This window comes from Staurois parvus, unplaced genomic scaffold (assembly GCF_062004578.1).
Source record: "Staurois parvus isolate SC_StPar_1 unplaced genomic scaffold, SC_StPar_1.0 ptg000498l, whole genome shotgun sequence".
Classification (NCBI taxonomy): Eukaryota; Metazoa; Chordata; class Amphibia; order Anura; family Ranidae; genus Staurois; species Staurois parvus.
This window is the reverse complement of record NW_028318294.1, coordinates 1324036-1350242: the sequence shown is the minus strand read 5'-3', so window position 1 is coordinate 1350242 and position 26207 is coordinate 1324036. Positions and strand designations below refer to the sequence as shown.

The following is a 26207-nucleotide window of genomic DNA, read 5'->3' as shown; positions in this document are numbered from 1 at the left end:
TTTCACTCATGGCAAGAAAGATACTTTTTTTTCAGTTCTGACCATAGTAAAGAAAGAAAATATCTGCAAAGTCACTGTACATTTTCTTCACGCAAACTTACTATGCATAACTCATTATTATTGTAAATATTAATCCATACAATAAAAAATAACAACCTTTTGATAATAAGTAATGCTTGTTTTTTTTTCCTGCAGACCTGGAGGGCTGAAACAGATCTTTAACGACTTTATTTCATTCACAGTAAAACATATTGTTAAAAGTCAGGTGAGATCAAGTTTTCCAGAGTTTTCCATATGGGAAAATAATATGGAGGGGGTTTAATTAATAAAGCATTGCAAATAAAGCAGAGATTACATCCAACGTTTCATAGCCCACGACAGCCAATCAGTTTTTAGTTTGAACAATGAAAGCAATGGACTATTGCTTTTCTTTTTCAGTTACTATATTTACCTCCTTCAACACAGCTCTGGCATCTCTTTAAATGAGTCTGTATGTCTGGGGGATGGGATAGGCATCCCGATCAGAAATTGTTTAAATAAAGGGCAAGTTTACCATCCTTCAGGCTTTAGGGGGGCCAGACTGTGCCCAGTGGGGATAGACCATGACCCATCTTTGGTCTTAAGGGAAGAAATAGTTGTTGTCATTGGGAGGAATGGTGCCCCATCATTGGTGGTCAGTAGAAGAAATAGTGTCCCATTTTTGATGTCAGTGGCACGAATAATGCCTCAAGGGCCGAATAAAGGCAAGAAAAGGGCCACAGTATGCAGACCACTGCTATAGATCATCCTCTCTCAACCCTTTTAACACAGAGGGACCCTTGAAATAACTTTCCAGGTCTCAGGGAACCCCTGCTATAAATTATTATACAGTCAGGTCCATAAATATTGGGACATCGACACAATTCTAACATTTTTGGCTCTATACACCACCACAATGGTTTGAAATGAAACGAACAAGATTTGCTTTAACTGCAGACTTTCAGCTTTAATTTGAGGGTATTTACATCCAAATCAGGTGAATGGTGTAGGAATTACAACAGTTTGCATATGTGCCTCCCACTTGTTAAGGGACCAAAAGTAAAGGGACAGAATAATAATCATAAGTCAAACTTTCACTTTTTAATACTTGGTTGCAAATCCTTTGCAGTCAATCACAGTCTGGAACGCATAGACATCACCAGACGCCGGGTTTCATCCCTGGTGATGCTCTGCCAGGCCTCTACTGCAACTGTCTTCAGTTCCTGCTTGTTCTTGGGGCATTTTCCCTTCAGTTTTGTCTTCAGCAAGTGAAATGCATGCTCAATCGGATTCAGGTCAGGTGATTGACTTGGCCATTGCATAACATTCCACTTCTTTCCCTTAAAAAACTCTTTGGTTGCTTTTGCAGTATGCTTTGGGCCATTGTCCATCTGCACTGTGAAGCGGCGTCCAATGAGTTCTGAAGCATTTGGCTGAATATGAGCAGATAATATTGCCCGAAACACTTCAGAATTCATCCTGCTGCTTTTGTCAGCAGTCACATGATCAATAAATACAAGAGAACCAGTTCCATTGGCAGCCATACATGCCCACGCCATGACACTACCACCACCATGCTTCACTGATGAGGTGGTATGCTTAGGATCATGAGCAGTTCCTTTCCTTCTCCATACTCTTCTCTTCCCATCACTCTGGTACAAGTTGATCTTGGTCTCATCTGTCCGTAGCAGGGGCGGACTGACCATTTGGAAACTCGGCACTGCCCGAGAGCCCGGGGTCACTAGGGGGCCCCATGAGATGCCCCTGGTCACTTTTTCGTTGGCTTTTTTGAGTTTGGGCAAGGACACAGGGGCCCCATGATCTCCTATTGCCCAGGGGCCCCATGAGTTGTCAGTCTGCCCCTGGTCCATAGGATGTTGTTCCAGAACTGTGAAGGCTTTTTTAGATGTCGTTTGGCAAACTCTAATCTGGCCTTCCTGTTTTTGAGGCTCACCAATGGTTTCCATCTTGTGGTGAACCCTCTGTATTCACTCTGGTGAAGTCTTCTCTTGATTGTTGACTTTGACACACATACACCTACCTCCTGGAGAGTGTTCTTGATCTGGCCAACTGTTGTGAAGGGTGTTTTCTTCACCAGGGAAAGAATTCTTCGGTCATCCACCACAGTTGTTTTCCGTGGTCTTCCGGGTCTTTTGGTGTTGCTGAGCTCACTGGTGCGTTCCTTCTTTTTAAGAATGTTCCAAACAGTTGTTTTGTCCACGCCTAATGTTTTTTCTATCTCTCTGATGGGTTTGTTTTGTTTTTTCAGCCTAATGATGGCTTGCTTCACTGATAGTGACAGCTCTTTGGATCTCATCTTGAGAGTTGACAGCAGCAGATTCCAAATGCAAATAGCACACTTGAAATGAACTCTGGACCTTTTATCTGCTCATTGTAATTGGGATAATGAGGGAATAACACACACCTGGCCATGGAACAGCTGAGAAGCCAATTGTCCCATTACCTTTGGTCCCTTAACAAGTGGGAGGCACATATGCAAACTGTTGTAATTCCTACACCGTTCACCTGATTTGGATGTAAATACCCTCAAATTAAAGCTGACTGTCTGCAGTTAAAGCACGGCTTGTTCGTTTCATTTCAAATCCATTGTGGTGGTGTATAGAGCCAAAAATGTTAGAATTGTGTCGATGTCCCAATATTTATGGACCTGACTGTATCTACAACTCAAGATACATTAGTGTGATAGTCAGTAGGGAGAATGAATGCTCCTTACACTTGTGGTCATTGGAAAGAACCTTAGAGATAGCTAGAAAAAAAAATCAATGGTGTCAGTGGAAACCAGTGAGTGAGAATCCGAGAGGCAGAAATTGCTCATTGCTCAAGGAACCCCTAGCAACCTCTGGAGGAACCCTAGTTGAGAAACCCTCAATAGTGCATCTAACTATGTGCAATACCATCAAAGAATGCCATATTTCCTGATTATCAAATATATACTCCACATAAAAGTGCATATGTGTAGGTAATAATTATAAAGTGTTAAAATATAGTAATTCTTTGGTAAATATTCACAGTGCAAAATTGAATACAATATAGTTCAGTTGAAGCTCTACTCCTTTTGTATATGCACATGCGATTTCTGCAAAAAACAATTTTGCATCAGATCATCCTATGACATGACACCCTTAGGGGTTTATTTACCCTCACCGGCCACTTTATTAGGTACACCTTCCTAGTGCCAAGAAAATATCCCCAACACCATTGCACCACCTCCACCACCAGCTTGAACTGTTGATACAAGGCAGGATGGATCCATGCTCTCATGTTGTTTATGCCAATTTCTGACCCTACCATCTGAATGTCTCACCAACCAGTCTGCCCATTCTCCTCTGACCTCTGACATCAACAAGGCATTTTCATCCACACAACTGCCACTCACTGAATATTTTCTCTTTTTCAGACCATTCTTTGTAAACCCTAGAGATGGCTGTGTGTGAAAATCCCAATAGATCAGCAATTTTTGAAATACTCAGACCAGAAGCCTTGCCATGTTCAAAGTCACTTAAAACGGTCGTAAAGGCTGAAGGTTTTTTACCTTCATCTATTCTACACATGAAGGTAAAAAACCTTCTATGAGCAGCAGTGCCCCCAGCCCCCTCAATACTTACCTGAGACTCATCATGATCCAGCAATGTGAATGACAGCCTTGACTGTCCTGGTTCTCTGCCTCCGCATTGGCTGAGACTGCAAGCGGGAGCCATTGGCTTCCGCTGCTGTCAATCACAACCAGTCAGCCAATAAAGAGAGAGAGGGGGTCTCTGTATATGAATGGACACAAACTGCTTGCTGTGGGGGCACCTGAGAGACAGGAGGAGTCAAGACAGCCTGCGGGGGATCCGAGAAGAGGAGGATCCAGGCTGCTCTGTGCAACAACACTGCACACAGAAGGTAAGTATAGATATGTTTGTTATTTAAAAAAAAAATGAACCTTTAGAATCGCTATAAATCCCCTTTCTTCCCATTCTGATGCTCAGTTTGAACTTCAGCAAGTCGTCTTCACCACGTCTACATGCCTAAATGCATTGAGCTGCTGCCATGTGATTGGCTGATTAGCAATTTGTGTTACCAAGCAATTGAACTGGTGTACCTAATAAAGTGGCCGGTGAGTGTATAAAACATTTGTGAAGGCTGGATGAATTTTCTCCCTATTTTCTGTAATAGATTAATTCCATTGATCATCAGCGCCATCTAATGGCAAAAATAAGATATTTTCTATTTTCAGTGTTGATCTGAACTAAGAATGATAATTCTATTTGACACAAGAGATAACGGCCTGAATTTGGACATGGGATTCCTCACTCATTATCCAACAGTTTTATTGACTATTAGCTCAAGCTTAAGGCTACGTTCACACTAGCGTTGTGTGCAAGCGGCAGAGAGGCGTTTGAGAAGCGTTTTTGCCGCTTCCCAAACGCCTCTGCCAATTCTGCACATTACAGCACATGGTGCTGTTCTAACGGGAGCGTTTGCGTTGCGTCGTGGCAAAATGGACGCCTCTGGTCGAGTCAGGAGGCGTTGAAGCTTCCTATTCTAGTCTATGGTGCCGCTCCGCAAACGCCCGGCCGGCATTTGCGGTGCGTTTGCGGGGCGTTTTCGGAGCGGTAACACCATTCAAACTGCATTATAGGTGTTTGTGGGGTGTTTTTAACGCTCGCCAAACACCTAGCAACCGCCGTTAAACCGTGCATGCAGCGTTTGCCGAGTGTTAAAAAACACTCCGCAAACGCCGGACCAACGCTTGCCAAACGCTATAGGGGCGTTTGCCAAGCGTTGGTAAAACAGCCAAGTGTGAACGAGCCCTAACTCCCTCTGTGTGAGTGTAGTATCCCCCCCCTCGCTTTTGCTGTATCTTATCTCTAACCTCTTCTTCTTTTTTTTTTCATCTGAAACTTTGTGATTTGTATAGTACTGCTTGGACTTTGAAGAAGGGGACATACCCCGAAAGTTTGTCCTCAAAATTGTATGTTAGTGCAAATAAAAAAAGTATCACGGACAGTACTCAATTGTTTCTATTTTCAGAAAACTGTACCACATTTTGACCACAAGATGGAGCTGATAATCATAGACACAGAGAGGTCCTATAGTACTTTTTATAAAATAACTTCATTAAAATAAAATGAAAATCATTCCCAAGTATAACCATCCTCCACTTGTGCACACTCCATGTGACATACCAGTGTCAAGGATGCTGAGCTGGGATGCCGCTGTCTAGGTGTCATAGAATACGTATACCTGTGTTCAGGGCTTTTTGTTCTCAGCAGAAACTTCCCTCCTTTGAGTCACCCCTTGTGCCTGCCCTGTACCCACCTCCAAACACCATCCCTTGGTTCAACCCTCTACCCACCTCCCAGTACTGCCCCTTTTGGAGAATACAGAACCAAGTATCATATTGTATGGAATTAGCTTTAAGGTGTTACTAAACCCACAACAGTAAAATCAGTCTGTATATGCAGTAACTCATGCTTGTTATACTCACTGTGGAACCTAAGGGGTAATCTTCTGCATTGTGTAAAAAAGCTGTTTGATCCTGTCTTTTCTGATCCTCCTCTTGTTCAGATGTCCACCTCTTATCTCCTGATGAGACAGATTGAATAGTAGCAATTCTGCACATGCTCAGTTTGGTGTGTATTGCCAGAGAGTTTGTTTTTTTTTCTTGGAAGAGTGCATGTGATCAGCACAGGGCCAATCAGCACTGTCCAGACAGAGGGTCAGGGGTTTTGCATCCTCCTAGAGCAGAAATAAAATTCCTCCTACAGGCTTTAACCAGTGCTCTGCTGAACACTGATAGAAGTCACAAGACTGCTCTAACTGCTGATGAGAAAAGGTATTTAGCCATTTATATTTACTAAAATAATTGCACTTCTGTGTGCTGTGTACTGTGGGAGGAAAGATATAGTGAATTCAGGGTCTGGGGAGACCAGATATAGTGAATGCAGGGTCCAGGGTTTAGAAAAACTAGGAAAAGCAGTAAAATAGATCCCATGCAGCCAGCAACATAGACTCCCCCAGCAACAATAGACCCCCCTGCAACAATAGACCCCCCACACAACAATGGACCCTCCGCAACATAGACTCCCCCAGCAACAATAGACCCCCCTGCAACAATAGACCCCCCCACAACAATGGACCCTCCGCAACATAGACTCCCCTAGCAACAACAAACCCCCCCCACAACAATGGACCCCAACAAAACAGCAACAATAGATCCACACCAGCAACAGAAGACTCCCAGCAGCCAGCAACAATAGACCTGTCCCTCAACAGTAGATCTCCCCAAACAACAATTGACCCCTCCAGAAACATAGGAGTCCTCCCCCAGCAACACTAGATTCCCCACCAGCAACAATAGAACCCCTTCAGCAACAATAGATCACCAAACAGCATCAACAGGCCCTCCAGTACACCTGAGCACCTCTTGTCATTACATACATTCAGTGCTGGAGTTGCCGGAACTGCACTCCCCCACGTTCCTGCTGAAAAAAAGCCCTGCCTGTTTTTATTATGAACCCCTTGACGCCGACATCACACAAATATGCGGCCTCACCAAAATGGGCTTTTTTCCATGGGGTGTAAATTTGCGTACCTGTCTTGCACTCCCAGCACAAAGACCGCGGTGTCACTGAGAGCCCCGGGTCCCGTTCTAACGATCAGGACCCGGGACTCCTGATTCCGGGTCACATGATCGCTGTGATAGCCTCTGATTGGCTATCACAGTGATCAGTCACTGTGCAGCCCAGCCCCCCTTGTTTTTTTTTCTCTCATGAATGGAGAAGAAAGATACATTGTATCTCTCTAACTCCTGGCATAGAGGGGGAAAAAAATTTGTAAAAAATTAAAATAAATAAATAATAAAAAAATAAAAGAAAAAATAAAGAAAAAATACCCAGATCAAAGTTTGATCTAGTTCAGTGCCAGGGTTAGTGTTTGGGTCAAGGTCAGGGTCAAAGGTCAATGTAAAAAGGTCAGAGTCAAAGGTCATGATTAAAAATAATTCTGGTATCAGTTTCAGTTAGGGGTTTATTTACTAAAGCTGGAGAGTGCAAAATCAGACTCACTTCTGCATAGAAACCAATCAGCTTCCAGGTTTCATTGCCAAAGCTTCATTGAACAAGCTGAGGTTAGAAGCTGATTGGTTTCTATGCAGAAGGGAGTCTGATTTTGGACTCTCCAGCTTTAGTAAATAAACCCCTTAGTGTCAATGTCAGTGTCAGTGTGTTTTAGTTAAAAAAAAAAAGACAAAAAAAAATGCTCACTATTGTTTCTGGGCTGTACTACGGGTACAAACAACAAATAACAGACACATATATGGTATCACTGCGATCATCAAGAGCTGTAGAATTTATTTTGGGTTGTTCTTTGGTGGTAGGTTATGGTAGTAACAAGAAACACACAGCTAAATAGAAAAAAATTATTTTTTTTTTACTATTTTGGGCCAGTTTTCCTTTGATAATAAAAAAAAAAATCAGAAGAGATCCATTATCATTTACCGCCAAATGAAAGCCCAATTTCTCCTGAAGAAAACGCGGTATAATTCACCTGGATGTACAAAGTAGTTGTGATGATATGTACGGCTTTACTAACACATGTCAACGTTGCAAAATTGTGCTTAGGCGTTTAGATTTGTTTTACCCTTAGGCATGAAGGGGTGATATGTGTGCATGGTACTGTATTCTAGTGACTGGAGACTATAAATATGAACTTCTAAAACTATTCTTTTGTCTGCTCTTTTCAGATTTGTAAAGAAATTAATTATGTGGCCAATTTACTGGCTGAATTTATTCAGGAGAGAGCAGGTAAGTTGTACCAAACAGAAAATGTTGTTCCAATTGTAGATCAGCTGACTAATAGCTCAAAGAGAACGCTGTCCATGTTGAAGAATTGTAAGCAATTCGAATGGCAGACTCCCAGGAATGGAAATCTATTCGCCTTATACAACAGAAAGAAGTATGAAGCAAACGGCCAATTGGTGCAGTGCTGTCGTCCATAGCAACATCAGAATTTAATTTAATTAAATCAGCCAAAATCGAATTTTGATTGGTTGTCATGGCTACTACACTTAGCCGTACGAAGTTTTATTAAGATACCTTGATATATTTTATTAGATACATTTTTGCTTTATGTTGTGAATTTACCACTTTTGTAAAGTTATAACCTATAAAATCTTGTTGCAGTTGACTTTTTGAGCATTGGAGATATTCGAGTAAATATTGATTTAACATCCTTTCCGGTCATAAAAGATAACTACATGGAGTCTCATCATAAGGTCAGTGCCAGGGAGCCATCTGCAAAATGGGAGGTTTACTACAAGTGCTCTGCATAGGAACCAATCAGCTTCCAGCTTTTATTGTCAAAGGTTAATTGAACAAGCTGAAGTTAGAAGCTGATTGGCTACCATGCAGAGCTGCACCAGATTTTCCACTCTTACAGTTTTAGTAAATCAATCTCACAGTCTCCAACTCTATTGAATTTTTTGTAATTTGTTGTGATCAGCCTTAAAATACTGGCACTGATATGTGGTACTTTGTCAGCCCTTGTACCAGTTATTGGAACAATTCTGGGGTCTGATTCACCCTCTGTGTATGATACACAACAATCTCTTCCTTATGTCTCTGCTACCACCTTGACAATTGTTTTTTTTTTTCATAAAGTGTGGGGACCCACTGCTATCTGACAATTCCTGGTGTGTCAAATAATGTGTCCCCTGACCACAGTTGCTTTTCAATTATGTTCTATAGCAGTGGTCACTTCACTTGCTTTCATTCAGCCCTTGGGGGATTATCCCCCCCACACTGTCAGCAACAGTGGGGCACTATTCCTCCCACTGACACCAACAATTGGGCACTATTCCTCCCATTGACACCAACAATGGGGCACTATTCCTCCCACTGACACCAATGATGGGGCACTATTCCTCCCACTGACACCAACAATTGGGCACTATTCCTCCCACTGACACCAATGATGGGGCACTATTCCTCCCACTGACACCAATGATGGGGCACTATTCCTCCCACTGATACCAATGATGGGGCACTATTCCTCCCACTGACACCAACAATTGGGCACTATTCCTCCCACTGACACCAACGATGGGGCACTATTCCTCCCACTGACACCAATGATGGGGCACTATTCCTCCCACTGACACCAACATTGGGCACTAGTCCTCCCACTGACACCAAGAATGGGGCACTATTCCTCCCACTGACACCAATGATGGGGCACTATTCCTCCCACTGACACCAATGATGGGGCACTATTCCTCCCACTGACACCAATGATGGGGCACTATTCCTCCCACTGATACCAATGATGGGGCACTATTCCTCCCACTGACACCAACAATTGGGCACTATTCCTCCCACTGATACCAACAATGGGGCACTATTCCTCCCACTGACACCAACGATGGGGCACTATTCCTCCCACTGACACCAACAATTGGGCACTATTCCTCCCACTGACACCAATAATGGGGCACTATTCCTCCCACTGACACCAATGATGGGGCACTATTCCTCCCACTGACACCAACGATGGGGCACTATTCCTCCCACTGACACCAATGATGGGGCACTATTCCTCCCACTGACACCAACATTGGGCACTATTCCTCCCACTGACACCAAGAATGGGGCACTATTCCTCCCACTGACACCAATGATGGGGCACTATTCCTCCCACTGACACTAATGGTGGGGCACTATTCCACCAACAGTGGGGCACTATTCCTCTCACTGACAGCAACAATGGGGTGCTATTCTTTCCACTGACACCAATGATGGGGCACTTTTCCTCCCACTGACACCAACAGTGGGGAATTATTCCTCTCTTTTTAAACTTTTTTACTGGATATGTTTTATAGCAAAAAGGTCTTTTTTTGTTTATAGCGCAAAAAAAAAAATGCACAGGCGATCAAATACTACCCAAAGAAAGCTCAATTCGTGGGGAAAAAAGGACATAAATTTCATTTGGGTGCAGAGTTGCATGATCGCGCAATTGTCAGTTAAAGTAATGCAGCGTCGTATCCAAAAAAATGGCCTGGTCAGGAAGGGGGGTAATTCCTCCAGAGGGCAAGTGGTTAATACAAACGGTGCATCTTTAAAACCCAACTGTTTTTGTTTTTTCCTTAGGGTCTCTTGGAATACAAGAACCATAGTGTATATTATAACAGCTCGCTGTATGCACCCCCCTTGCTGACAGAGGACAGGATGCTCTACTTCTGGTTCTCAGAGCAGGTCCTGGACTATTTAGTGCTGGGCTATTACCTTGATGAACGACTGGTCCTGACACTGACAGGTGCTGAACTAAAGGTACTACTCAGATACAAGTGCACATCCTGTATTCAAATGCATCAGGACCTACTGATAGGTATTTTCTCAGGTTGTGAAAACTGAAAAACAGTGACAGTTTTAGATTACGCAGCTTAAAGTGTTACTAAACCCAGGACCCTGCATTCACTATATCTGGTCTCCCAGGACCCTGCATTCACTATATCTGGTCTCCCCGGACCCTGCATTCACTATATCCGCTCTCCCAGGACCCTGCATCCACTTTATCTGGTCTCCCTGGACCCTGCATTCACTATATCTGGTCTCCCTGGACCCTGCATTCACTATATCTGGTCTCCCCAGACCCTGAATTCACTATATCTGGTCTCCCCGGACCCTGCATTCACTATATCTGGTCCCCCCAGACCCTGCATTCACTATATCTGGTCTCCCCAGACCCTGCATTCACTATATCTGGTCTCCCCGGACCCTGCATTCACTATATCTGGTCTCCCAGGACCCTGCATTCATTATATCTGGTCTTCCTGGACCCTGCATTCACTATATCTGGTCTCCCTGGACCCTGCATTCACTATATCTGGTCTCCCCGGACCCTGCATTCACTATATCTGGTCTCCCCGGACCCTGCATTCACTATATCTGGTCTCCCCGTACCCTGCATTCATTATATCTGGTCTCCCTGGACCCTGCACTCACTATATCTGGTCTCCCCGGACCCTGCATTCACTATATCTGGTCTCCCAGGACCCTGCATTCACTATATCTGGTCTCCCCGGACCCCGCATTCACTATATCTGGTCTCCCAGGACCCCGCATTCGCTATATCTGGTCTACCCAGACCCTGCATTCACTATATCTGGTCCCCCCGGACCCTGCATTCACTATATCTGGTCTCCCCAGACCCTGCATTCACTATATCTGGTCTCCCTGGACCCTGCATTCACTATATCTGGTCTCCAAGGACCCTGCATTCATTATATCTGGTCTCCTTGGACCCTGCATTCACTATATCTGGTCTCCCTGGACCCTGCATTCACTATATCTGGTCTCCCCGAACCCTGCACTCACTATATCTGGTCTCCCCGGACCCTGCATTCACTATATCTGGTCTCCCAGGACCCTGCATTCACTAGATCTGGTCTTCCCGGACCCTGCATTCACTATATCTTGTCTCCCACAGTACACACAACATGAAAATGCAATGAGCACTGGTTAAAACTTGTAGGCGTAGTTTTCATTCTCCCCTGATTGTCCTGTGAGGCTGCATAACCCCTGACCCTCTGTCTAGACCGGGTGTCGGCAACCCGCAGCTCCAGAGCCGCATGCGGCTCTTTTTCACCTTTGCTGCGGTTCCGGAGCACACTGCCCACCAGGTGACAGGCAATAGGGTCAGCAAGCCGCGGCTCTTTTAATGCAGCTCTTCTGTGTGCCGGGCGCCCGCTGGCAAACATTGGCTGTCAGGATGTAGGCGGGGCAGCGTGACGAACTCCTCTCCTCTCACAGTCCGCCCTGAAGACCAGAACGGCGCGGGAACACGGCGAGAGGAACGCGCGGAGCAAAGGTAAGTGAATTGACACAATATGGGGAATGAATTACTATAGGGGGGATGAATTACTATATGGGGGATGAATTACTATGGGGGATGAATTACTATATGGGGGATGAATTACTATGGGGGATGAATTACTATATGGGGGATGAATTACTATAGGGGATGAATTACTATATGGGGGATGAATTACTATGGGGGATGAATTACTATGTGGGGGATGAATTACTATATGGGGGATGAATTACTATAGGGGGGATGAATTACTATATGGAGGATGAATTACTATGGGGGATGAATTACTATATGGGGGATGAATTACTATATGGGGGATTAATTACTATGGGGGATGAATTACTATGTGGGGGATTAATTACTATATGGGGGATGAATTACTATAGGGGGGATGAATTACTATAGGGGGGATGAATTACTATATGGGGGATGAATTACTATATGGGGGATGAATTACTATGGGGGATGAATTACTATATGGGGGATGAATTACTATATGGGGGATGAATTACTATGTGGGGGATGAATTACTATATGGGGGATGAATTAATATATGGGGGATGAATTACTATATGGGGGATGTATTTTCAGTTTTAAAAATGTTTCTCTCAAAATAAATTTCAATCGTGGTTTTGGCGAGATTTGGCTCAGTTGAAAAAAAAGGTTGCCCACCACTGACCTAAGGCTATGATTGTGATTATGACGATACACTGTGGCCCTGATTAACCCTTTGCTTACTGGGCCCTTAAACCCCCTTCATGACCAGAGCGCTTTTTGCAATATATGCAGTGTCGGATTTGTTTTAAATGTTGCAATGGTTTTGCGGCTCCCAGTCTTTTTTTCCCTCTCGGAAACGGGTCCAAGTGGCTCTTTATGTCTTAAAGGTTGCAGACCCCTTGTCTAGACAGTGCTAATTGGCCCTGTGCCTATCACATGTACACTCCCTAATGAAAAAAAAACACACTAAACTGAGTATGTGCAAAGTGACTCCTAGAGCTCTGTACTATCAGCAGATGGATTGGGGACAGTGGAAAAAGGGGAGGATCAGAGAAGACAGGATCAAACACTCTTTTTACACAGAGGATTAACCCCTTAGGTTCCACAGTGTGTATAACAAGTATGATTTACTGCATATACAGACTGATTTTACTGTTGTGGGTTTAGTAACACTTTATCTACAGGCAGACATAAAATGCTTCAATTATTACAGTTATATACTCAATAAATGTTTTTTAAATTTCCGCTAGTATAACTGAATTTGACTTGTTATTAACCTCTACAGTACAATACAAATCAAACTAGGAGAGGCAGCACTACAGGCCAATAGACATGCAGAATGTAAAAATTTGCTCCGCTTCGTTATTTAAATAATTTAGTTTAGTTAAATTCGTTTAATTCGTTTTCGGAATAAGTTTAATTTCGTTTATTCAAGTTCAAATTTCCTAATTCGGTCAAATTGAATTCAATGTGACCAAATTTGAAAAATTCAAATTTATTCTATTCAAAATTACAAAGATGGTTATATTTACTGTATTCTATTCTATTGTTTTTTTTCTATTCTATTCTATTCTATTCTAGTCTTTTGTTTTCTATTCTTTTCTATTCTGTTCTAATCTATTCGACTTCAAATTTATTCTATTTTGAAATTTGAATTTCAGGAGACGGATATATTTTATTCTATTCTATTCTATTGTTTCTACTATTCTGTTCTTTTCTATTCCATTCTGTTCTTTTATTTGCTATTCTATTCTAATCGATTAATTTCGATACTATTCTATTTTATTCTATTCTTTTATTTTCTAATCTATTTTGTTCTGTTTTACTTTTTTATTTTCTATTCTTTTCCCTTAGTTTCTATTTTATTCTATTCTTTTATTTTCTATTCTGTTCTAATCTATTCAACCTCAAATTTATTCTATTTTGAAATTTGAATTTCAGAAGACGGTTATATTTTATTCTATTCTATTCGATTTTTTTACTATTCTGTTCTTTTCTATTCCATTCTGTTCTTTTATTTTCTATTCTATTCTAATCTATTCCTTTCTGATATATTCTATTTTATTCTATTCTTTTATTTTCTATTCTGTTCTGTTTTACTCTATTATTTTCTATTTTTTCCCTTAGTTTCTATTTTATTCTATTATTTTATTTTCTATTCTGTTCTGTTTTACTCTATTCTTTTCTATTCTTGTTTTCAAATTTGATTTAGTTTTTGTATTTAATCTCAATTCTAATTTCGGACATAATGTAATTTTGTTATTTTGGATTTGTTTAAATCCGTTACCGTTGTAATTTGGAAATTTGGATACATCTGAACATTCGAATAACGACACATTCATCTGAATTTCGATTCGGAACGAAAAGAACTGCACATGTCTAGAGGCCAATCAGGTGTTGTATGCCAGGGAGGAGAGAATAGAATGGGCAGAGGGATGACCTGGTCGGTGTTCTGCTGCTCCTTGAATAATCAGTCAGCAGACTAGGAGCAGAGAAGGGATCAAACTGTAGAACAACTCTTCAATCTTGTTCTGCTGTCAGGAAGGACTATGTAAATTGCAGGACTGGATAGACAGATTTACAAAAACTTTTACAAGAAATATAACTCATACTGTATGTATTTAACCATTTGACGCCTGGCCTATGGCCGAATGGCATTTGTAAAAATGTATTGGCTTTCCCGGAGGCCGTCATATGGCGTCCTCCCGCACAAGTGCAGTTCGCGCGCTTGTAGAGCTGCACAGCGGCGCGATCTGTCACCGGCCGTGTACCTCGGACACGGCCGATGACAGATCTGAGTACCGGCCCCTGTTGCCGGTACCATGTGACCTGCTGTGACCAATCACAGCAGGTCACATGACAGTTGTTTACAATGGATGGCTTCATTCATGCCATCCATTGTATACTAGTGTCTAGCTCTGAACGGTCACAGCAGGTCACATGCACATGTCATGTGATTAGCTGTGGCCAAATCACAGCTAAGCACAAAAAAAAAAAAAAAAAAACCCTGAATGAATCGATGTCATTCAGGTAAATGCTTGCTTATAGCAAAGTAATTCTTTGCTATAAGCAAATTGTGTAAAAAAAAAAAAATACTGATCAGTTCCCCAAAGTAGTACAATGTTACTATGGTAACACTGTACTACTTTGGACATAGTGAAATATGAAAAAAAAAATCTTAAAAAAAAGAAAACAAAATTAATAAAAAATAAAAAAAAAAATATTTTTTTTCACACTGTCACCAGTGTCCCTGATCACCGCCATGCCAGTTATATGATGACTAGAGATGAGCGAAGAAATGAAAAATTCGATTCGACTGATTCGGCGAATTCGTGGACAATATTCGATTCGAGTCGAATAAATTCGCTGTGAATTTAACTTAAAAAAGGGTGTTTCTAGGCTTCAGAGAGACTTAATATTAGTGCAGAACACTGTACCTTTAATTTAAATGCCCTTGGAGTCTGCTGGGGAAGAGAAATAATACTGTCAGTCAGTATGACATGCAGATGAGTGCCGTCGATCTTAGAATCACCGCACACTTCACTCATTTGGGCAGTCACGGGGCCAAAACCAGAGTGTGGAGCCACAGTGTGGCGGTGGAGGCAGCAGCAATGGGAGGCCATACAGCACCCTATGACAAAAATGGAAACCACCAGCAGTGTGAGGAGACCTGAAAGTGGCACATGGCAGAGTGTGGCGATAGAGACAGCAGCAATGGGAGGCCGTACAGGGACCCATGACACACTCTGGACCTGGCAGCAGCATGAGGAGGCGGTACAGGGGCCCATGACAGATTACGGGCCTGGCAGCAGCATGAGGAGTCGGTACAGGGGCCCATGGCAGATTACGGGCCTGGCAGCAGCAATGGGAGGCCGTACAGGGACCCATGACACACTCTGGACCTGGCAGCAGCATGGGGAGGCGGTACAGGGGCCCATGACAGATTACGGGCCTGGCAGCAGCATGAGGAGTCGGTACGGGGGCCCATGACACACTCTGGACCTGGCAGCAGCATGAGGAGGCGGTACAGGGGCGCATGACAGATTACGAGCCTGGCAGCAGCAACTTGGACAGGAGGACGTTCAGCTTCTGCACCGTCGGGTGCGTGCTCGCAAACTGTTGTCTCTTGGAAACGGATTCCAAGAAAGACTGCTGACGGAATCCGTGAAGAGGAGTAGCAGGAGAAGGAGCATCTGAACGAGCGGAATATGCCAACAAGCGACAACAGTGGCCCATGACAGATTACGGGCCTGGCAGCAGCATGAGGAGTCGGTACGGGGGCCCATGGCAGATTACGGGCCTGGCAGCAGCTATGGGAGGCCCGTAATCTGCCAGCACCCTATGACAAAAAATGGAACCCACCAGCAGTGTGAGGAGACCTGAAAGTGGCACATGGCAGAGTGTGGCGATGGAGACAGCAGCAATGGGAGGCCGTACAGGGACCCATGAGAGACTCTGGACCTGGCAGCAGCATGAGGAGGCGGTATAGGGGCCCATGGCAGATTAGGGGCCTGGCAGCAGCTATGGGAGGCCCGTAATCTGCCAGCACCCTATGACAAAAAATGGAACACACCAGCAGTGTGAGGAGACCTGAAAGTGGCACATGGCAGAGTGTGGCGATGGAGGCAGCAGCAATGGGAGGCCGTACAGGGACCCATGAGAGACTCTGGACTTGGCAGCAGCATGAGGAGGCGGTATAGGGGCCCATGGCAGATTAGGGGCCTGGCAGCAGCTATGGGAGGCCCGTAATCTGCCAGCACCCTATGACAAAAAATGGAACACACCAGCAGTGTGAGGAGACCTGAAAGTGGCACATGTTTGGGGCATGATTCATGGCGGATTTAGTCAGTTGTGTCAGGAACTGGTGGTTTGAAATCCAGACTAATCCACGCCTGATTCATTTTCACAAACGTGAGTCTCTCCACACTTTGGGTGGACAGTCGTGTCCTCCGCGGAGTTGCAATACCTCCTGCCGCACTAAACACGCGCTCCGATGCCACGCTACTGGCCGGGCATGACAGCCTTTCAAGGGCAAATTCAGCTAGTTGGGGCCAAAGGTCAAGTTTCGTTGCCCAGTAGTCAAGGGGATTGTCTACCTCGGTTGGCAGGGTGCTGTCCAAGTAGGCCTAAGCCTGTTGTTTGAGGTCCTGCTCCAGGTCCACCTGATGCTGCTGCTGCTGCTGCGGCTGGTTAGTAGTTTCCTCACTGCGCTGGTGAAGAAAGCTACTCATCATCGACTGCAGACTGAGGCAGCCGCTGCTGGTGGAGCTGCCACTGCTCCTACCACCCCACCCCTCCCCTGCTGCCATGGCAGCGGAACACGAGCGCACAGGGCCCACAGTGTCTGAGGATGGACGTTGGCGCAGACAGGCAGAGACCAGCTGACTACATAGGTGTTTTTTATAGTACGTTATTTTGGCCTCCCTCTCAGCAGGTGTGAAAAAGGCCACCATTTTTGAACGGTAGCGAGGGTCCAACAAGGTGGACAGCCAAAAGTCATCCCTCTGTCTGATGGTTATTATTCGGCTGTCGCTACGCAAGCAACCGAGCATGCTATGGGCCATTTGTGCCAAGGAATGCGAGGGACTCCCTGCCTCCATCTCCACAGCATACTGCCACGGTGCGTCTAGGTCCTCTGTCTCCTCTTCCTCCTCCTCTACCAGATGCTCCTGCTCCTCCACTCCTGTCCGCTGAGTGGAAAAACCACCCATTTCACTCAATAATTCCTGAGCACCAATGTCCTCCTCTACCTCCTCCTCTTCTTCCAGTCCTGCCCCCACAGGGGCCATGTGGCGTTGAGATCTGTGCGCCACGTCTACCGCACCCTGACCAGCCATTGTTAACAGCATTTGTTCCAGGACGTGCAACAGAGGAATGACGTCGTTCATCCCATAGTCCTGCCGACTCACGAATAGCGTGGCCTCCTCAAAGGGCCTGAGCAAGCGCAGGTGTCACGCATGAGCTGCCAATGGCTGACATCTAAGTTACACAGGGAGTACCTTTATCTGCTTTTAACATCAGGAAATCTGTGATGGCCTTTTGCTGTTCGTAAAGGCGGTCTAACATATGTAGGGTTGAATTCCACCTTGTTGCAACGTCACAGCATGAGGAGTCGGTATAGGGGCCCATGGCAGATTAGGGGCCTGGCAGCAGTTATGGGAGGCCCATAATCTGCCAGCACCCTATGACAAAAAATGGAACACACCAGCAGTGTGAGGAGACCTGAAAGTGGCACATGGCAGAGTGTGGCGATGGAGACAGCAGCAATGGGAGGCCGTACAGGGACCCATGAGAGACTCTGGACCTGGCAGCAGCATGAGGAGGCGGTATATAGGGGCCTACGGCAGATTAGGGGCCTGGCAGCAGCTATAGGAGGCCCGTAATCTGCCAGCACCCTATGTCAAAAAATTCAACACACCAGCAGTGTGTGAGGAGACCTGAAAGTGGCACATGGCAGAGTGTGGCGATGGAGACAGCAGCAATGGGAGGCCGTACAGGGACCCATGACAGACTCTGGACTTGGCAGCAGCATGAGGAGACGGTATATAGGGGCTTATGGCAGATTAGGGGCCTGGCAGCAGCTATAGGAGGCCCGTAATCTGCCAGCACCCTATGTCAAAAAATTCAACACACCAGCAGTGTGAGGAGACCTGAAAGTGGCACATGGCAGAGTGTGGCGATGGAGACAGCAGCAATGGGAGGCCGTACAGGGACCCATGACAGACTCTGAACTTGGCAGCAGCATGAGGAGGCGGTATATAGGGGCCCATGGCAGATTAGGGGCCTGGCAGCAGCTATAGGAGGCCCGTAATCTGCCAGCACCCTATGTCAAAAAATTCAACACACCAGCAGTGTGAGGAGACCTGAAAGTGGCACATGGCAGAGTGTGGCGATGGAGACAGCAGCAATGGGAGGCCGTACAGGGACCCATGACAGACTCTGGACTTGGCAGCAGCATGAGGAGGCGGTATATAGGGGCCCATGGCAGATTAGGGGCCTGGCAGCAGCTATGGGAGGCCCGTAATCTGCCAGCACCCTATGTCAAAAAATTCTACACACCAGCAGTGTGTGAGGAGACCTGAAAGTGGCACATGGCAGAGTGTGGCGATGGAGACAGCAGCAATGGGAGGCCGTACAGGGACCCATGACAGACTCTGGACTTGGCAGCAGCATGAGGAGGCGGTATATAGGGGCCCATGGCAGATTAGGGGCCTGGCAGCAGCTATGGGAGGCCCGTAATCTGCCAGCACCCTATGTCAAAAAATTCAACACACCAGCAGTGTGTGAGGAGACCTGAAAGTGGCACATGGCAGAGTGTGGCGATGGAGAAAGCAGCAATGGGAGGCCGTACAGGGACCCATGAGAGACTCTGGACCTGGCAGCAGCATGAGGAGGCGGTATATAGGGGCCTATGGCAGATTAGGGGCCTGGCAGCAGCTATGTGAGGCCCGTAATCTGCCTGCACCCTATGTCAAAAAATTAAACACACCAGCAGTGTGAAGAGACCTGAAAGTGGCACATGGCAGAGTGTGGCGATGGAGACAGCAGCAATGGGAGGCCGTACAGGGACCATGACAGACTCTGGACTTGGCAGCAGCATGAGGAGGCGGTATATAGGGGCCCATGGCAGATTAGGGGCCTGGCAGCAGCTATGTGAGGCCCGTAATCTGCCTGCACCCTATGTCAAAAAATTAAACACACCAGCAGTGTGAAGAGACCTGAAAGTGGCACATGGCAGCAGAGTGTGGCGATGGAGACAGCAGCAATGGGAGGCCGTACAGGGACCCATGAGAGACTCTAGACTTGGCAGCAGCATGAGGAGGCGGTATATAGGGGCCCATGGCAGATTAGGGGCCTGGCAGCAGCTATGTGAGGCCCGTAATCTGCCTGCACCCTATGTCAAAAAATTAAACACACCAGCAGTGTGAAGAGACCTGAAAGTGGCACATGGCAGCAGAGTGTGGCGATGGAGACAGCAGCAATGGGAGGCCGTACAGGGACCATGACAGACTCTGGACTTGGCAGCAGCATGAGGAGGCGGTATATAGGGGCCCATGGCAGATTAGGGGCCTGGCAGCAGCTATGTGAGGCCCGTAATCTGCCTGCACCCTATGTCAAAAAATTAAACACACCAGCAGTGTGAAGAGACCTGAAAGTGGCACATGGCAGAGTGTGGCGATGGAGACAGCAGCAATGGGAGGCCGTACAGGGACCATGACAGACTCTGGACTTGGCAGCAGCATGAGGAGGCGGTATATAGGGGCCCATGGCAGATTAGGGGCCTGGCAGCAGCTATGTGAGGCCCGTAATCTGCCTGCACCCTATGTCAAAAAATTTAACACACCAGCAGTGTGAAGAGACCTGAAAGTGGCACATGGCAGCAGAGTGTGGCGATGGAGACAGCAGCAATGGGAGGCCGTACAGGGACCATGACAGACTCTGGACTTGGCAGCAGCATGAGGAGGCGGTATATAGGGGCCCATGGCAGATTAGGGGCCTGGCAGCAGCTATGTGAGGCCCGTAATCTGCCTGCACCCTATGTCAAAAAATTTAACACACCAGCAGTGTGAAGAGACCTGAAAGTGGCACATGGCAGCAGAGTGTGGCGATGGAGACAGCAGCAATGGGAGGCCGTACAGGGACCCATGAGAGACTCTAGACTTGGCAGCAGCATGAGGAGGCGGTATATAGGGGCCCATGGCAGATTAGGGGCCTGGCAGCAGCTATGTGAGGCCCGTAATCTGCCTGCACCCTATGTCAAAAAATTAAACACACCAGCAGTGTGAAGAGACCTGAAAGTGGCACATGGCAGCAGAGTGTGGCGATGGAGACAGCAGCAATGGGAGGCCGTACAGGGACCATGACAGACTCTGGACTTGGCAGCAGCATGAGGAGGCGGTATATAGGGGCCCATGGCAGATTAGGGGCCTGGCAGCAGCTATGTGAGGCCCGTAATCTGCCTGCACCCTATGTCAAAAAATTAAACACACCAGCAGTGTGAAGAGACCTGAAAGTGGCACATGGCAGCAGAGTGTGGCGATGGAGACAGCAGCAATGGGAGGCCGTACAGGGACCCATGAGAGACTCTAGACTTGGCAGCAGCATGAGGAGGCGGTATATAGGGGCCCATGGCAGATTAGGGGCCTGGCAGCAGCTATGTGAGGCCCGTAATCTGCCTGCACCCTATGTCAAAAAATTAAACACACCAGCAGTGTGAAGAGACCTGAAAGTGGCACATGGCAGCAGAGTGTGGCGATGGAGACAGCAGCAATGGGAGGCCGTACAGGGACCATGACAGACTCTGGACTTGGCAGCAGCATGAGGAGGCGGTATATAGGGGCCCATGGCAGATTAGGGGCCTGGCAGCAGCTATGTGAGGCCCGTAATCTGCCTGCACCCTATGTCAAAAAATTAAACACACCAGCAGTGTGAAGAGACCTGAAAGTGGCACATGGCAGAGTGTGGCGATGGAGACAGCAGCAATGGGAGGCCGTACAGGGACCATGACAGACTCTGGACTTGGCAGCAGCATGAGGAGGCGGTATATAGGGGCCCATGGCAGATTAGGGGCCTGGCAGCAGCTATGTGAGGCCCGTAATCTGCCTGCACCCTATGTCAAAAAATTTAACACACCAGCAGTGTGAAGAGACCTGAAAGTGGCACATGGCAGCAGAGTGTGGCGATGGAGACAGCAGCAATGGGAGGCCGTACAGGGACCATGACAGACTCTGGACTTGGCAGCAGCATGAGGAGGCGGTATATAGGGGCCCATGGCAGATTAGGGGCCTGGCAGCAGCTATGTGAGGCCCGTAATCTGCCTGCACCCTATGTCAAAAAATTTAACACACCAGCAGTGTGAAGAGACCTGAAAGTGGCACATGGCAGCAGAGTGTGGCGATGGAGACAGCAGCAATGGGAGGCCGTACAGGGACCCATGAGAGACTCTAGACTTGGCAGCAGCATGAGGAGGCGGTATATAGGGGCCCATGGCAGATTAGGGGCCTGGCAGCAGCTATGTGAGGCCCGTAATCTGCCTGCACCCTATGTCAAAAAATTAAACACACCAGCAGTGTGAAGAGACCTGAAAGTGGCACATGGCAGCAGAGTGTGGCGATGGAGACAGCAGCAATGGGAGGCCGTACAGGGACCATGACAGACTCTGGACTTGGCAGCAGCATGAGGAGGCGGTATATAGGGGCCCATGGCAGATTAGGGGCCTGGCAGCAGCTATGTGAGGCCCGTAATCTGCCTGCACCCTATGTCAAAAAATTAAACACACCAGCAGTGTGAAGAGACCTGAAAGTGGCACATGGCAGCAGAGTGTGGCGATGGAGACAGCAGCAATGGGAGGCCGTACAGGGACCATGACAGACTCTGGACTTGGCAGCAGCATGAGGAGGCGGTATATAGGGGCCCATGGCAGATTAGGGGCCTGGCAGCAGCTATGTGAGGCCCGTAATCTGCCTGCACCCTATGTCAAAAAATTAAACACACCAGCAGTGTGAAGAGACCTGAAAGTGGCACATGGCAGAGTGTGGCGATGGAGACAGCAGCAATGGGAGGCCGTACAGGGACCATGACAGACTCTGGACTTGGCAGCAGCATGAGGAGGCGGTATATAGGGGCCCATGGCAGATTAGGGGCCTGGCAGCAGCTATGTGAGGCCCGTAATCTGCCTGCACCCTATGTCAAAAAATTTAACACACCAGCAGTGTGAAGAGACCTGAAAGTGGCACATGGCAGCAGAGTGTGGCGATGGAGACAGCAGCAATGGGAGGCCGTACAGGGACCATGACAGACTCTGGACTTGGCAGCAGCATGAGGAGGCGGTATATAGGGGCCCATGGCAGATTAGGGGCCTGGCAGCAGCTATGTGAGGCCCGTAATCTGCCTGCACCCTATGTCAAAAAATTAAACACACCAGCAGTGTGAAGAGACCTGAAAGTGGCACATGGCAGCAGAGTGTGGCGATGGAGACAGCAGCAATGGGAGGCCGTACAGGGACCATGACAGACTCTGGACTTGGCAGCAGCATGAGGAGGCGGTATATAGGGGCCCATGGCAGATTAGGGGCCTGGCAGCAGCTATGTGAGGCCCGTAATCTGCCTGCACCCTATGTCAAAAAATTAAACACACCAGCAGTGTGAAGAGACCTGAAAGTGGCACATGGCAGAGTGTGGCGATGGAGACAGCAGCAATGGGAGGCCGTACAGGGACCATGACAGACTCTGGACTTGGCAGCAGCATGAGGAGGCGGTATATAGGGGCCCATGGCAGATTAGGGGCCTGGCAGCAGCTATGTGAGGCCCGTAATCTGCCTGCACCCTATGTCAAAAAATTTAACACACCAGCAGTGTGAAGAGACCTGAAAGTGGCACATGGCAGCAGAGTGTGGCGATGGAGACAGCAGCAATGGGAGGCCGTACAGGGACCATGACAGACTCTGGACTTGGCAGCAGCATGAGGAGGCGGTATATAGGGGCCCATGGCAGATTAGGGGCCTGGCAGCAGCTATGTGAGGCCCGTAATCTGCCTGCACCCTATGTCAAAAAATTTAACACACCAGCAGTGTGAAGAGACCTGAAAGTGGCACATGGCAGCAGAGTGTGGCGATGGAGACAGCAGCAATGGGAGGCCGTACAGGGACCCATGAGAGACTCTAGACTTGGCAGCAGCATGAGGAGGCGGTATATAGGGGCCCATGGCAGATTAGGGGCCTGGCAGCAGCTATGTGAGGCCCGTAATCTGCCTGCACCCTATGTCAAAAAATTAAACACACCAGCAGTGTGAAGAGACCTGAAAGTGGCACATGGCAGCAGAGTGTGGCGATGGAGACAGCAGCAATGGGAGGCCGTACAGGGACCATGACAGACTCTGGACTTGGCAGCAGCATGAGGAGGCGGTATATAGGGGCCCATGGCAGATTAGGGGCCTGGCAGCAGCTATGTGAGGCCCGTAATCTGCCTGCACCCTATGTCAAAAAATTAAACACACCAGCAGTGTGAAGAGACCTGAAAGTGGCACATGGCAGCAGAGTGTGGCGATGGAGACAGCAGCAATGGGAGGCCGTACAGGGACCATGACAGACTCTGGACTTGGCAGCAGCATGAGGAGGCGGTATATAGGGGCCCATGGCAGATTAGGGGCCTGGCAGCAGCTATGTGAGGCCCGTAATCTGCCTGCACCCTATGTCAAAAAATTAAACACACCAGCAGTGTGAAGAGACCTGAAAGTGGCACATGGCAGAGTGTGGCGATGGAGACAGCAGCAATGGGAGGCCGTACAGGGACCATGACAGACTCTGGACTTGGCAGCAGCATGAGGAGGCGGTATATAGGGGCCCATGGCAGATTAGGGGCCTGGCAGCAGCTATGTGAGGCCCGTAATCTGCCTGCACCCTATGTCAAAAAATTTAACACACCAGCAGTGTGAAGAGACCTGAAAGTGGCACATGGCAGCAGAGTGTGGCGATGGAGACAGCAGCAATGGGAGGCCGTACAGGGACCATGACAGACTCTGGACTTGGCAGCAGCATGAGGAGGCGGTATATAGGGGCCCATGGCAGATTAGGGGCCTGGCAGCAGCTATGTGAGGCCCGTAATCTGCCTGCACCCTATGTCAAAAAATTTAACACACCAGCAGTGTGAAGAGACCTGAAAGTGGCACATGGCAGCAGAGTGTGGCGATGGAGACAGCAGCAATGGGAGGCCGTACAGGGACCATGACAGACTCTGGACTTGGCAGCAGCATGAGGAGGCGGTATATAGGGGCCCATGGCAGATTAGGGGCCTGGCAGCAGCTATGTGAGGCCCGTAATCTGCCTGCACCCTATGTCAAAAAATTTAACACACCAGCAGTGTGAAGAGACCTGAAAGTGGCACATGGCAGCAGAGTGTGGCGATGGAGACAGCAGCAATGGGAGGCCGTACAGGGACCCATGAGAGACTCTAGACTTGGCAGCAGCATGAGGAGGCGGTATATAGGGGCCCATGGCAGATTAGGGGCCTGGCAGCAGCTATGTGAGGCCCGTAATCTGCCTGCACCCTATGTCAAAAAATTAAACACACCAGCAGTGTGAAGAGACCTGAAAGTGGCACATGGCAGCAGAGTGTGGCGATGGAGACAGCAGCAATGGGAGGCCGTACAGGGACCATGACAGACTCTGGACTTGGCAGCAGCATGAGGAGGCGGTATATAGGGGCCCATGGCAGATTAGGGGCCTGGCAGCAGCTATGTGAGGCCCGTAATCTGCCTGCACCCTATGTCAAAAAATTAAACACACCAGCAGTGTGAAGAGACCTGAAAGTGGCACATGGCAGCAGAGTGTGGCGATGGAGACAGCAGCAATGGGAGGCCGTACAGGGACCATGACAGACTCTGGACTTGGCAGCAGCATGAGGAGGCGGTATATAGGGGCCCATGGCAGATTAGGGGCCTGGCAGCAGCTATGTGAGGCCCGTAATCTGCCTGCACCCTATGTCAAAAAATTAAACACACCAGCAGTGTGAAGAGACCTGAAAGTGGCACATGGCAGAGTGTGGCGATGGAGACAGCAGCAATGGGAGGCCGTACAGGGACCATGACAGACTCTGGACTTGGCAGCAGCATGAGGAGGCGGTATATAGGGGCCCATGGCAGATTAGGGGCCTGGCAGCAGCTATGTGAGGCCCGTAATCTGCCTGCACCCTATGTCAAAAAATTTAACACACCAGCAGTGTGAAGAGACCTGAAAGTGGCACATGGCAGCAGAGTGTGGCGATGGAGACAGCAGCAATGGGAGGCCGTACAGGGACCATGACAGACTCTGGACTTGGCAGCAGCATGAGGAGGCGGTATATAGGGGCCCATGGCAGATTAGGGGCCTGGCAGCAGCTATGTGAGGCCCGTAATCTGCCTGCACCCTATGTCAAAAAATTTAACACACCAGCAGTGTGAAGAGACCTGAAAGTGGCACATGGCAGCAGAGTGTGGCGATGGAGACAGCAGCAATGGGAGGCCGTACAGGGACCATGACAGACTCTGGACTTGGCAGCAGCATGAGGAGGCGGTATATAGGGGCCCATGGCAGATTAGGGGCCTGGCAGCAGCTATGGGAGGCCCGTAATCTGCCAGCACCCTATGTCAAAAAATTTAACACACCAGCAGTGTGAAGAGACCTGAAAGTGGCACATGGCATGAGAGACTCTGGACCTGGCAGCAGCAGGAGGAGGCGGTATAGGGGCCCATGGCTGATTAGGGGCCTGGCAGCAGCTATGTGAGGCCCGTTATCTTGCAGCACCCTATGTCAAAAAATTTAACACACCAGCAGTGTGAAGAGA

General features: G+C 47.7%; 1 protein-coding gene across 1 annotated transcript in view; it reads left to right on the top strand.

The window, feature by feature from the left end:
- Window positions 1-26207, top strand: part of CETP (cholesteryl ester transfer protein) — an 87611-nt gene that overhangs the window by 38802 nt on the left and 22602 nt on the right. Inside the window, exons 6-9 of the mRNA XM_089689794.1 lie at window positions 196-265; window positions 7769-7829; window positions 8208-8299; window positions 10170-10349. Of these exons, the coding sequence (XP_089545920.1) occupies window positions 196-265; window positions 7769-7829; window positions 8208-8299; window positions 10170-10349 (403 nt within the window). The remainder of the gene's footprint in view (window positions 1-195; window positions 266-7768; window positions 7830-8207; window positions 8300-10169; window positions 10350-26207) is intronic.